The sequence below is a fragment of the Telmatherina bonti genome (genome assembly GCF_933228915.1).
Source record: "Telmatherina bonti genome assembly, chromosome: 24".
Classification (NCBI taxonomy): domain Eukaryota; kingdom Metazoa; phylum Chordata; class Actinopteri; order Atheriniformes; family Telmatherinidae; genus Telmatherina; species Telmatherina bonti.
The window spans coordinates 11,214,859-11,229,473 of record NC_136633.1 but is presented as its reverse complement, the minus strand read 5'-3'; the positions used below and the strand labels follow the sequence as shown (position 1 = coordinate 11,229,473).

Genomic DNA, 14,615 nt, shown 5'->3' with positions numbered 1-14,615 from the left:
TATACTTCCTGTCCTCTCACTTAAAAGTCTTTTTGATGCCTGTGGCACGATGCACCTGATTTTTTTTAATCTGGAGCCAGCCACAGTTAAAGCTGGCATTTTTCTTGATGAGATATGAACCTGCGGTTCAGAGGGGGAATCGACAGAGTGTTCAGTGGAATAACGAATGATGGTGCTTCACTCTCAGACTTCCACTCTGTGACACAGGAAAAAGAGGATGGGTGAAAGACAGATGATTGGGGGGGGGGCAAGCAGAGCAGATTGAGGTGAGGCTGGTGGCAGGAGGGTGGACAGGAAGATAAAAACACAAGAAACAGTCGCAAGGTAATAACACACATCCAGCAGTCAGCTCTTGCTGCCTTAATCTAAACTCAGATGAAAAAATACACCAGCTTGTTTTTAGTCAACAAGATGTGACAAAACTGCAGAAAAGCCAAAGTGTGTTGTCTCGAGTAAAAAATGGCTGGAAATATTATGTCCAAATCAACAACTTTTCGAGCTTCGAGTGAACCACCAATAAGATATTACAGCAGTTTTTTTTTTTACGTTAAAAAAGTATAATACCATGTGGTTCGCAGAGACTTCATGGATACAGACATAGTACTGTAACTACGACTCATTTTTCTTATCAGTGCAAAACAAACCAGCCATGTCCAACACAGAATGTATACACTCACCTACCACTTCATTAGTTCCACCTTTATAACTGCAGGGAAACACAAATAGCCAATCACAAATCATATGACACCAACTCAGTACATGACAACATGGGACTTGGTCAATGTAAGCCTTTGAAGGTAACATGATTGTTGGTCTTAGTGTTTCAGAAATTGCTGATCTTTTTCACACACACAGCTACCTCTAGGGTTTACAGAGAATGCTCACTAATATATCCAGTGGGCAACAGTGGTCTGGACTGAAATGTTTAGCTGATGTCAGAAGCCAGAGGAGAATGGGTAGACTGGTTGTCAAACAGAAAGTCAATGAAGCACTGGTTCCAACTAAGGTATGCAGAATATCATGTCTAAATGCACAAGACGTCCAACTTTGAAGCAGATGGTCTACAGCAGCAGAAGACCACATTGGATGCCACTCCTTTCAGCTAAGAACAGGAAACTGATGCTACAATTCACACGGACTCACCACAACTGGACAATAGAAAACGTTATCTGGTCTCCATTCATTCAGATTGTAGAATTAGAATTTGGTGTAAACATTATGAAAGCATAGTTCCATCCGGCTTTATATCAACAGTTAAGACTGGTGGAGGTGTAATAGTCTACCTGAGTACTGCTGCTGACCGTGTCCATCCATTTACGAGCACAGTGTAGCATCTTCTGATGGACACTACCAGCCAGATGTCACAAAGTTCACGTCATCTCCAGCTGCTTTCTTGGACATATCACTGAGTTTTCTATACTGCCTCTAAAGGAATGTGGTGGAATGGGAGATTCTCATCACGGACTACGATAACGATACTTATCTTAAAAGTAAACTGGAACTTTAATCATATCATCTTTTCCGTTTTTAGTTTTTTGTGTAGGATATGCTTTGCGAGTGTATTGCAAGCTTATTATTTTCTAATTTGATAAAATTATGTCCAAATGAGATCATTCTAAATACGTTTAATGATCTATTCCTGGCAGAGTTTTTCTCTTTCACTTACACCATGACTAACCTGTTTGTGTCGTAGTTATTTTGGTTGCAAGTGAGTAATCAGCGGAGGAACAAAATGACTTGATTAAATTAAATTAAATTTTGCAGAAAAAACATGGAAACATGGGCAGAGAGATGCAGTAAATTCATGCCAATACAGATGTCTAGATGATGTAATAAGCAAGGAAGTCTCTACATGTTTTTCAGTGTCAGATGCGTGAAAAAGACCTGGTTCTAGACCTGATTCCTGATGGAAAAAAAACAGCTAAAATTAACACTGACTGACCACTTTCTTGTTATGTTTTGTTAATTTATCTTTATCAGATATAACCAGTTAAGCTATGGGAACCATATTTAATGTAGAAAATAATAACAAATGAACATTTTGACCTCTTGGTTAAGTCATTAGTTTAGCTTGCAATTAGCTGAATATAGGTTGTTTTGGAATGAGATTTAACTTGAATTCCGCGGTTACGGTCCCATGACCGTCATTAAAGGCAGCTCTTTGTTCGCAACATGATTAAATGTTCTAAATTTGACCCTTTTTTCAGTTTTTTTCTACCAGCTGGTTATTTAATTTCATCAAGGAATTTCCCAGTGTAGTTTGTATGCCTTAATGTTTGGGTTGTTTTCACAATTCTATCAGTTTTCTGGGCTGAACGGTGTCATAGTGGACAGCACTGTGGCCTCACAGCAGGAAGGTTGGTGGTTCGATCCTCGGCTGGGACGAGGCTTGGATAGTGGCCTTTCTGTGTGGAGTTAGCATGTTCTCTCCGGGTACTCCAGCTTCTTCCCACCATCCAAAGACATGCATGTTGGGTTTATACTCTAAATGGCCCATAGGAGTGAGTGTAAGCATAAGTGATTGTTTGTCTCTGTGTGACCCTGCGATGGACTGGCGATCTGTCCATCTGTACCCTGCATTTCACCCAAAGACCGCCGGGATAGGCTCCAGCTTCCCCGTGACCCTTCATTGGACTAAGCAATCAGGATAATGAATGAATGAATGAACTTAGATTTGATCAAATTCCCCTCTGCCGGTTACTTGCATGCTGTTGCTTGTGAACACATCAAGTTAATTTCATGGGGCTTCGCTATGCTTCTAACAAGTGGAATATACATAATGCATCCATGATAAACATACTCTATGCATGTGTAATTGTATGTCTTTAATCTAAGCTGCTTAATTACCAGATGCTCAGTTAAAAGATCTGAGCTTTTCGTTTAAGTAACAACAGAATCTCAGCGTGTCTTTTATCAAATTGCAAGACAAAGAACTTCCAAAGAGTAATTACAGAGCGAGATGTTGTCTTTCTGAGGCACTCAGGCCCAAAGACAGCAACCTTTGTGTATCTGAATTTACAAGAAAAATTAGCCGTCCATGTCTTTATGTCTTTAAGACACGCTTGTAATATGATCAACTGATTAATTTTTATCAGGCTTGTTGGATAAGTATAGCTGAGTATCATCTGCATAGCAAAGGAAATTTATGTTACCCTGTTTATAATATTACCTAATGGAAACATGTAGAACAGGGTTGGGCAACTCCTGTCCTTGAGGGCCGCAGTCCTGCAAGTTTTTCCATGCAGCAACACACCTAACACACATCTGACATAATTAAAAAGCTTGTGAAGAACTCGACCTCGAACTGTGCACAAGTCTGCTAATTACCCAATTATTTGATTTAGGTGTGTTTGCGCAAGGAAACGCCCAACAGTTGCAGGTCTGTGCAGGACCAGAGTTGCCCACCCCTGATGTAGAATGTGAAAGGTATTGGTCCAAGTGGTGTTTGTGGAAAGCTCATTTTTATAAAGAAACTGTACTTTATCAGATTAATATGAATCCGTAACATTATGTATTGATCAAAGGTATAAAGTCTTTCAGCAGTTTTTTTTTCTGTGCTTTGATGTGTTCTCAATACTGACTGAAACTCAACATATTTTTAGATAATGAGGTAGGCTGTTAAGTAGATATTTAAGTTGGTAGGCTCGACAGTTGTGTCTTTAGAGATTGCACTCAAACTTCTTTCAGCCTTTCTATCATCTCCAACCAGTCTGCCTATTTTCCATTGACATAAACAAGACCTTTTGTTCCTGCCAACTACTGCTCACTAGATATTTTCTCTCCTTCAAACTCACTCTCTGTAAACCTTAGAGATGGTTGTGTTTATAAATCCCAGCAGATCAGCAGTTTCTAAAAAAAATTCAGACGTACAATCATACCATGTTTAGAGTCTCTTAAATCCACTTCTTTCTCATTCTGATGTTTAGTTTGTAGCAACTGAACTGATAAAAGTTCCTCGTGACTCTATTTCACAATATATTGCCTTATGTATGACCTTATGGACCTAATGCATTATGAAAGTCTCAGGTCCCCTTAGTATGAACACTGCTGCTCATCAGCCTCTGGGATGAGTGATGTGATGTTGATGCCAACTCTGAGCGAACAAGAAAGAAGCTCTCTTTTCTGTGAGGAGATGAGACATTTTTCACAAATATGTAGCAACACAGTTGATAAGACACAAGATTTTTCTAAAAAAAAAAAAAAAGTTCTCGACAGCCTGAATAAGATTAATGAAACATGAAAGTGAACTAGTTCTTGCTCATGCTGATAACGAGGAAGAGAACAAGTTCTTCTGCTGTCATTAATCATACAAAGCATTACACCTGGGGAAGGCTTCATAATCCAGATATTCAAATTGGGTGCAATTAAAATATCAGCTTTGTGTGACTATTAAACTGGCTTCTTATTACAAAGCTTATATATTCAACTTTGTCCCTAAATATTCACCTTTTCAGTTATTGACTAAGGTTGTATAAACTCTTGAACTACATGCCCTTCTGCTATAATACGCTTTAAGTGGTTGCATGACAGTGTCTATACAAAGTCACATCAACAAGATATTATCAAAGTAGCAGCAACCAAAAGCGATGCCTTTGTACAGCATCCATTCAGACAGACCTCTGAACCTTTTACTCTCACTGACATGCGATCCATAAAAATGATGAAAATTGCATGATCAAGGCAAAACCTCAGAGTTTGAAGGTTAAAAGGAAACCATTATATGAACTAAATTCTGACCCGCTGCAGGTATGCTTTATTGTCTGTCACAATTTCCCTTTTTTTTCTTTATGCTCAAGACCTGTTAACTTCTTCACCAACTCTAAGAGTTATTCTTTATATTTTTTAATGCCATCCATCCATTCGAGTTATGATTCATTATTATAGTAGGACAGAAACCCAGTGAGCTGAACTATGCAAATACTATGAAGGTGAAATTTAGGTATACTTTCCCAAATCACTGAGAATTATTCAACTATTCTTTTGAAATGTGACTGAAAACGAGAAGCAGAAGCTGATCTAGGAGGTGGTAGAAGGAGCTTGTTCCAGTAGAATGGCTGACGTATCCAAACAGAGGTATGGACCAAATCGGAGCATACAGCCAGCCACATCATCACTTGGGCAGAACTGAAGAATTTGGAGCTTCACGAACTTCCAGTTCTTAGTCTAGTCACCATATGACATTCTCTTGAGCCCTGCCAATCGTTTCATCTGAGGCCTAACCTGCGTGCAGCTTTGCCAAAGAGAAGATCTTTAGAACCTGTCCTCAAGAGCTGCTCAAAAGGCTTTGAAAAGGCTCATGTCGGTGGCTCTGCTTCCTGTGGGCAGTGGCTGACGCATCTGTATTGTATCGTCAACAGCAAGTGGCAACACCCTTCCAAGTGTACATTGCCTTTGTTCAAGCAGGGAAGAAGCCCCAGCACCCAAAGAAGATCCATGGGGGCTTGCTGGCAACAGCAGGAGACTGGCAGCTATTGGTTGATCTTGAGAGACAGTTGAGAACACCCAAAATCATTGCAGTAAAGACACTCCAGCAAGACATGCTCTTGATGTCCTGGGTGCCAATAGACTTGAATCTCCCCTGGAAGAAAAGAGGAATCTCAAGAGCAGAAGGCCCGATATGCCGACCTGGTGACTAAGTGTTGGAGGAACGTGTATAAGGCCTGCTGCAAGTGCAGTGATGTGGACTTTGAGGGTTCTGAGAACTGGACAGGCGTGGAGCTGTTAAGAAAATGATGGAATCCGCTGGAAAGGCTTTTCATTGGCTCTGGTTGAGGAGCAGGTATGCATGATGTAGTGTGATACTGAGGCACAAGTCAGAGATTGATCAACCCTGGTTGGGTCACAAGAGTGAGGGTGTCTGATGTATGACCAGAAACACCTCATGACCCTCATGTCAGTATGTCGAGGTTGCACCATAAGGTGCACCTTAGTATGATGCAACCTCTGTTGTGTAAAACTAACATATTATAAGACTATAATAAAAATGACCAATAATCAGCAGTAAGGCAGTTAGTTTAGTATGAAGTATGTTTAATTTTGGATGTGAAAAGCAATTAGCAGACTCCATTTCAAAGATAGTGGCTAAAGACATGTTCCCATCAGTTTAATGAAAGGTTTCTGTCCAGTTCTGTTAGCTAGTGCTGAATAGCTCTTTTTCTCTACAACAGATTCTTTTCAATGTTCAGAAACTGACAAATATTATATCAACTGGAACCCAAAAAACTCTGGTTCTACTTTGTTGACTGTAACATCATCATTGGGCAAAAGGCAGATCAAGCCGAATGACAGACCAAATAAGTAAGGAGCTTACGAAAGTAAAGAAAGAATACCACAACATTGAAAAAAATAGACTTGGGCAAAAGTGGAGATGGACATGGTGTCACATGGTTGTCTTTTGAGCTGCTGGAGAGTGTGATGGTAACAACCATCGTGTCATTTTCGTTTGAGGAAGGAACCAAGTACCACCTTCCACCTCAGGGTCACCCTGAAATCTATAGTTTATATTCAAGCATGGCCACTGAAACATAAGCTTTCATGGCCCAATATCCTAACTGTCCATATTTACTTCTACAAACTAAAGTCCTCCCAGTTCTGATTAAAGTGGCATGACCGCAGGTTCATTCGCCAGAAAAAATTAAGCTCCTGGGACTTGTTATTAATTCAGCCTGTTTTGTTTTTTACTGCATACTGCAGCTTTGAAGTGGTCATTGTGATAATTTAAGGAGCTTTTGCACTTTTTGTCCTAAGCAACTAACTTCACAGGTTAACTAAAGGATAACAAAAGCATAATAATGTAATAATTATAAAAATAAACTTGTTTTACTGGCCTGCGCTAATGTAATGTCACACCACTTCTATACAAGCCAATTACCTACCATGCAGCTCCATGGAAGTGCAGTGATTTAAGAAATGCTTGTGCTAAGAAAACAGATAGTTAGAAAATGTTCTTGCACAGGGTAGATAGAGCTGCAGAATTCCCTTTTGGCCACAGGAGCATTGAATGTGTAGATAATGATGCTGCAACATTGTGGTAACTGATTCGGGAGCTGCCTGACTCTCATGCTTCCATTGGCTTGCTTTCTTCTGAAAGCATCAGAGGTTTACAAGCATTCACAGTGCAAAGAATCAGCTCTGTGAAAAGCTCATGACTTTCTCATGACTCATGACTTTCTACCTATTGTCTATGCACCTTTATGCACCATTTATAACCTGATTTGATTTTTGTTTGAAGCTGATCTTGGCCAAGAAACACTAAAAAAGAAGTCTGTGTAGTTTTTCCTGCAATATTACAAATTATAAGCTTTTTTTAAAAATAAGTTCTGACCATTTTAATGGGTCACTGAATTTCTTAAAGTGCAGTGGACCACTTTATCTTTTCTGGATATGCAAATCTGTTTCCCTGTTTTTGCTCTTTAAGCTTCTGAATTCTATATCACCATAGACTTCAAATGATCAGTTAAATCCTGCTGCAGGGTCTTCCTCAGTAAAGCAAACGAAGACAGGGTGGCTTTGAGAACTGCAGGGACTTATTTTGCCTTAATTATGATATTTGATGAAGTCCCTGAGCTGAGCTGCCTGCACACTTTTCTTTGAGCCATTTGCTTACGGTTCAAACTCAGATTAGTGGTAATTTATCTCAATGGAAAAATATGCTCAATAATTATGAATTACTGCTTTAGCCAGTTTTTTTCTTTTTTAATTTTTTTCTGTCACTTGGTAAGTTAAGATGAAACTGACCCCTGTATCAGGATATAGTCCTTATACAGGCGGTCCTCAGTTGATGAAAGAGTTCCATTCCTATGCCGTGACGTAACCCAAAATTCTGCAAGTCGGTATTGGATTTTTACCCTTTTTACCCTTAAATACACCTTTAATCACTAAATAACGATCTAAATACACATATCATACATCATGTTAATGGGAAAACAGTACAGGCAATTGAAATAGACATCTAAATTAAAGTATTATAAATATACACGCACAGAGGTGTCATCTCAGCCTCCGCGTAATGTGTCCTAAGAGCTTATACCAAATCTCCTAATTTATTTAATAAGCGTTATAAAGTGGAAATGATGCAAGTGGAGAACCACGTAACCCGAGGACCGCCTGTATTCCTTTGTTTTGTCTGGAAAATGTAAGTTTTAAGGGAACGATGATGAGGAGGAGGCTCAGTAATGGCTGTAGCTTAAGCACATTTATGTTCATTCATTGTACTTTCAGGACAGTCCACAGTAGACTCGGTCCGATTGGGGACTCGGCTCAGCTGTGGGGAGGTATACATTCAGACCGAGATTGCATTTACACTGCACTTTGGTCAAATGTGCCAAACCTTTACAATAATATATCCCCATTCCCACCAAAGGTGGCGCTGCACTAGTATCTTTCAAAAGAGAGGAGAAGACACACATGAAGAAAAAAACTCTGCTGTGAGTTAAACATGGAGAGAAAACTATCACTCTTTTGTTTTTTGTTTTTTTTTATTTTATCTTATGCAAGTATACTGCAGAAATACACAGCAACAATGGACGCAGTATGAGCAACAGACGAGGCAGAGGACTCTTAACGCCATCGCTATGTACAATATTTTCCCACAACGCAATGCTAGGTCAAATGCAGGAAGTGACTTTTTTTTTTTTTTGTAGTCCGCTTCCTATATTTGGTCCGCTTGAAACAGACCGAGACCTGCGTTTGTAGGCGGACCGAGTTCGCTTTTATGGCTCGAATCAGAATTCATTTGGCGCGTTCACATTTCCCCAAACGAAGCAGACTTTCCGAGCAAACGGACTCGGAGTCAAATAAAAAGACTGATGTGAATGTGCCCTCAGGCAGACATTCTAGTTCTGCTGATGGTTTGGAGTCTCAGAGCCTTGTTGGTCTATGGCAAAACTCTCCGTTGTCACACCAGTTTAACTGGGACCAAAGTGGGAAGACTTGATGGAAGTAAATTGAACCATTTAGAGGCGTAATCATGAAAGCTGATGGTGAAGTTGGGTTTGATTGTGACCTACAGTTTTACTAATCAATATATGCAGATGACTGAACAATGTTTTAAGATATTAGAAAGTTAACACAAGCTTACATAAATCTAGCTGACCGAGCTTCATACTGGTTTCCAGGCAACGTTACACAGTGACATACCAGCCTTTTTACATACACCGCCAGAAATGTGAACTTCTTTTTTCTTCTGAAGCCCACAAAAACAAAATGACATCATTTTGTTCTCAGAGACGTGATTGGTGGCGTCTTCCGCCTTGTTCTCGACCTTTCTAGTCATGGAGCTGTATGTAAATATTCTATGATTGGTCGGACATTTGAGGTGGCATAAAAACATAAAGCAGAAAGTTGTTGCTTCTACATTTTTGCTGATGCAAGGTTGAAAAGAAAGGCTCCATTAACAGCTGATTGAGAAGATGAGAAAGTACAAAAATATATACACATAGCATTTAAAACACTGCCACAGTCACAATTCTAGCTTGTCGTGAGGTTTCTTGGTATTGCATAAAAACAGGCATCAGCTTCTTCACAAACAAAACATTTGGGTGTGGGATAACAAACGGCTCTGCATGGCTCACGGGGAAAACGTGGAAGAATTTGGTAAAACTTCTGACAGAAATTGGATCAACCAGACCACTAGGATCTGATGGACCCCGATTTTTGAAAAGGTCCAATTCGATTCAGAGGTGCAGTGTGAACACAGTCCTGAATAACTGAACCGAGGCCCCAATCAGACCGAGTCTAGCGGGCTCTGATGTGAATATACCTTAAGTCACTGCAAGAAAAAGGAAAAGAACGATGGACATAAGGTTCATTCTGTGGTTTTTAGTAAGTTTGGCTGGAATCTGGATTGAGCCATGAACAGACTAACTCCATTTATGTTATATACAGGAAGTAGGTTTATTTCTTTCAAAATGTAAAATGCAATTTGTGCTTTACGACATATTATCGTGACTCTCCTTGGCTGAAATGACATTTTAGTACATCTGGACCAATGGCTGTTGGATTCATCAAGCTGGTTATAAATGCTAATAATAACATTTAAGTTGATTATAAACTTTTAAAGTATTTTCTTAATATTACACATGTTAATATGATTCAAAACTGTCATCAAAGCTGGCCTTGAGGGGGAAGAGCCGTCTGAATCGACCTCTGTTTGACATCGGAGTTGTCCGCGCTCTGCAACACACATTCCTCACTCATGCTACCCCAGGCTCCAGGACCATTTAAAAAATGCGATGGGCCATCTGTCACCGTCATTTACTCACTCGCCACTGCGCCAGTGTTCTTTTACATCTACTTTTCATGCTGGAGGCAAAACATGTTAGTGTAAAGCTCATTATCATTCAACACTCATAGCCATCCATGGTGATGTCTTATACTCTGGAAATGTGTGTATTACAAATATGTGACCTGTTTTTTAAACTCCTAACATGAGAGAATGTGAGCAGACATTGTGAGTGCTGGAAAGCAATGCTGTTAGGAAAAAAGACAATATATAAAAGGAAGGGTGAAGATGTTTAGTAGTATAATGTGGTAATAGGTGGAGATGCAGGATAAAAAAAAAAAAATAAAAAAAAAAGCCTGGTCAGCACTTTTCTGCCAGATGAAGTTGTTCATCTGAAATTCAGCATAAAGAACACCCAATGTACACTCTGTGTTTGGGCTTTAACCAAGCGGCAGCCTACGGCGGTTGAAAGTGAAGCCTATGCCAAAGTGCATAAAACTGCAGTTCCCCCTTCATCCACTAGGGGCTGCAAAACAGAGCAAATCCCCATAGACTCCCATTTTAAAAAGACCAACTTCACAGCAGAAATAAACATGTTTACAGCCTGGTTCAAAAATCCATTTTAGGTGTTTACCTTCATGACAACTGTGAGGGGAATGAATTTTTTTTCTAACTCGCCCGTTTAAAAGCAATTTAATCTCGAAGTTCGGCATATTTAGGGGCGTGTTCTTTTGATTGACAGGTACCAATCTCTGGCTTCAAGTCAGAAGAACGTAGAACAACCGCAGTTTTTAGCTGGTTAACAACGTGACTTAGCTTTAGCTCGCTTACCTCCGTTAGCGGGTTAGCTCCCGTTATCTTGGGGTTAGCTCGGTTAGCTTTTAGCTACAGACAGCTCGGAGTTCGCTCGATGTCAATCATCCACCACGATGCTAACAGCTCCCCTCTCAGCTCCACCTCTTTGCCCATATTTGTATTTTCCCGGGCGAGATGACGCGCATGACACTGCCAACATGGCGACGGTAGGAACCGCCCACCGAGCTTCAACTTAGCTCTTCGGAAGCCTACGGGTGACGTCACGGAGGCTGCATTCATCTCTATAAACAGTCTATGGCTTTAACATGCATTTTTGTAAGAAGGAGCAGAATTTGAATAAAATTTGCAAGGTTTTGAAATCAAAGTGATATTCAGGAAATATTAGTCGCAGCTTTGCTTTTGTCCAACTCATTTTAAAACACACATCTCCACTGAATATCCTCCTTTTTAAAATTAATTTCTAAGCTAGCTAATAGAAAACCATTTCCTAGCTAAGAAAACCAGTGGACTGCACTGAAACTTCTCTTAAATTGAATCCGCCGTCCTGAGCTGCACCATGCAGGAGACAAAAAGTCAGGCCTACCAGTATGCTCATGCAGGTGCAAGTGTGCATTCACAGGCAAGTCATCCCCATGATGATGGTTGATACCAAAATCTTTCCCGTTGATACGATACCATTATTTCATGGCATTCACTGATATCGATATTTCTGGCACCTAAAAGGGAACTTATGGCTGTTTGGTGTGCATGAATATCTTTATTGAAAGGGTGAAATGGAATCTAACTCAAACTTAAGAAGAATACTTGAAAGAAGTTGTGAATCTCATGTCAAAACAGCCCCCCCACCCTGGAGTGTTTTAAGTCTCGTCTTAAGACTTACTTTTATCCTCTGGCTTTTAACACCGCCTGAGTTGTGTGGTCCTCTGTGTACTTTTTTTATTTATTTATTTATTTTTTTTTAATTTAATTAAATTATTTATTGGTTTTTATCAGTTTATTGGATTGATTTTAAGTTTATTACTTTGTTTTTATTGATATTTTAGTATTGTAACATTGTTTTTCTTTATTCTGTGCAGCACTTTGGAAACTGTTTACGTTTATAAAATGTGCGATGTAAATAAAGTGGATTGGATTGTGCTCTCCTTGTGTTGATTATTCCAAAACTAAAACTTTATTACTGGCATCTTGACCAGTCGACATGTTTTTTTAATAACAACTGACAAGAAGAAATTGTGGGTGCCAGCCAGACCAATCCACTGCAGCAGTGCAATGCATCATTATCATGTGTTGTGTTTGACAAACAGGCCAGTCAGGAAATTTTCCTACTCCTCCAAAGCAACAGCGAAGATCTTTAGCAGGTGTAAGTGAAGGCGAAAAACATCTTTTTTGAAGATTTTTAAATGTTCTTTTTGTGCTTGATACTTTTATTAACTACCAGACGACAATAACTTAGGGGTCCTGTGATGGACTGGCTACCTGTCCAGCATGCCCGTTCCTCTCGCCTAATGATTGCTGGGAAATCCTCCTGCTTCCCTGCAACCCTGATTTGGGTTAAACGATACAGAAAATGCAGGAATCAGTGTCCATCTTTGCATCCGGGAGACTCTTCCTCTCTGAAGTGCTCCTCATGTTATTAACCTGTTGACAGTTCAGCTAGTTAACTGTCTAATCCTGCTCTGGTTACTTTTTCCAGACTTTTGTTGCTCCCATTGCAGGATTTTACAGATGTGTTGGTGTCATCAGATTAAAACTAGCTCATATTTTCCATGAAATGATAAAAAAGTCTCTGTTTCAGCCTCTGATAAGTTGTTTATGTTCTGTAAAAAATGAGTTGATGGGATTTACACAATGTGTTCTGTTGAATGATGGCTGTAGTTTCAGAGTATAGAAGCATAAAGAAAGCCAGAGTGGGAACTGCAGTGGGTCTACAGGGTCCGATCTTCCATATTTCAGATTAAATACATATTCCAGCACGCAGGGGTCGACGTCACGCCTCCGAGGAAGGTCACGCCGAATACATTTAAATGGAAATGAACCTGTTGGCCACTTTTTTGCGTTTTGCTTCTGATTGAACGTCTGGAGGAGTGAAAATCTGTTAACCTGATAAAGCCGTCAGATGATATCTCTCCCTCGCTTCTCTCTCTCTCCTGTCTTTGCTCAGTGTTTGGTGTTCGAAGACGCTCCCAACGGCGTGAAGGCAGCCCTGGCCGCAGGAATGCAGGTGGTGATGATTCCTGACGAGAATCTGGACCCCAGCCTGACCCTGGAGGCCACGCTGCGACTCGGGAGCATGGAGGAGTTTGAGCCGCAGCTCTTCGGCCTTCCTGCGTACGAATAAACAAAGCTAAAACTACGATATCATTCAACCAAAGAAAACAGCTGGAAAGGATTTTGGAAAACCATTTTACTGCCATCCATTACAAACATCCAGATTCTTACACGACCAGGACTTTCAGTCAGTCTCATGACTCAGTATGTGTCTCATATGAAGTCCACAGGGTTGGTTTTTTTTTCTCTTTTTTACAGCTCTGCCTCCAGGACATCTGCTGCTGTCATTTAAAACAATAGTTTGTTAAATGTCAGGATTGGAAAATAAAATTCTGTCCAGCTTTGGTCTGAACTGGAAGCAGAATAATGAGGATTAACGACCATCATGGCTGCATGGTACAGGGGTGAAGGGGCTAAAATAGATCCCTCCATAATGAAGGTGATTTGACTGTTTTACAGCCGTTCGCACAGAAAAAAAAAAACATTTTACGTGTCTCCTCACTGACAACATGTCAGTGTTTTTCTCATAAAAATCCCAAATGAGATATTTTAGGATGTTGGGTCATGTTCAGCGCATACATTCAGGTCCCCAATCAAACGTTTCTGCTTCAGGTTAATAACCAGTCCAGTCCAGTTGCTCACATTGCTGCCCAACGTGCTGCATGTTGGACGTGGTGAGAGAAAGAGGCATGAAGTAAAAGAGGAAATTGTTAAATTTATTCTTCTCTTGTGCATGCTGAAGGAGAATCTGAAAACAACAGAATAACTGGTTAAATTGTGCTGTCTGTGTAATCTGCTGTGTGACTGACGATGAGCGCATCCTCATCGGCCCAGGAGGGTCTGTCAAACTGGATTTTCCTCAAAAACTTTAAATGAACCCCCCTTTCCTACCCAACGACAAAAAAAAAAAAAAAAGTGTTTGGATTGTAGATACACGCCAGTCATCTGGTGATATAACATGGTCAAAGGTTTTGGCTTGCTTTCTGGAGAAATTAGCTGTTTTATTCTGTGTTTTATTTTATTTTTTTTCTTTAATTTTGAACACATTGAACACGACGTACAAGGATGTCTGACAACACAATTTCACTCAACAGATTAATTTAAAAAAAATGGGAACTATGAAAACTAAACCCATATCTCACTAATAAGCTCACATCACTTTCAGTATTTACTCCTGTTTCCCAAATCTGAAACTAGAACAATGAAAAAAAAAGCCCCCATGAAATCACAATAAACTTACTTCCCTATAGTATTTATATTATTAACCTAAATGTTATGAAATTATAACGGTAAAGAGCAACTCCTTAAA

General features: G+C 39.9%; 1 protein-coding gene across 1 annotated transcript in view; it reads left to right on the top strand.

Annotated features, from left to right (window-relative positions):
* Window positions 1-13,826, top strand: part of pudp (pseudouridine 5'-phosphatase) — a 29,407-nt gene extending 15,581 nt beyond the window's left edge. Inside the window, exon 4 of the mRNA XM_079263977.1 lies at window positions 13,200-13,826. Coding sequence (XP_079120103.1) covers window positions 13,200-13,376 — 177 coding nt within the window. The 3' untranslated portion in view covers window positions 13,377-13,826. The remainder of the gene's footprint in view (window positions 1-13,199) is intronic.
* Window positions 13,827-14,615: the final 789 nt, after the last annotated feature.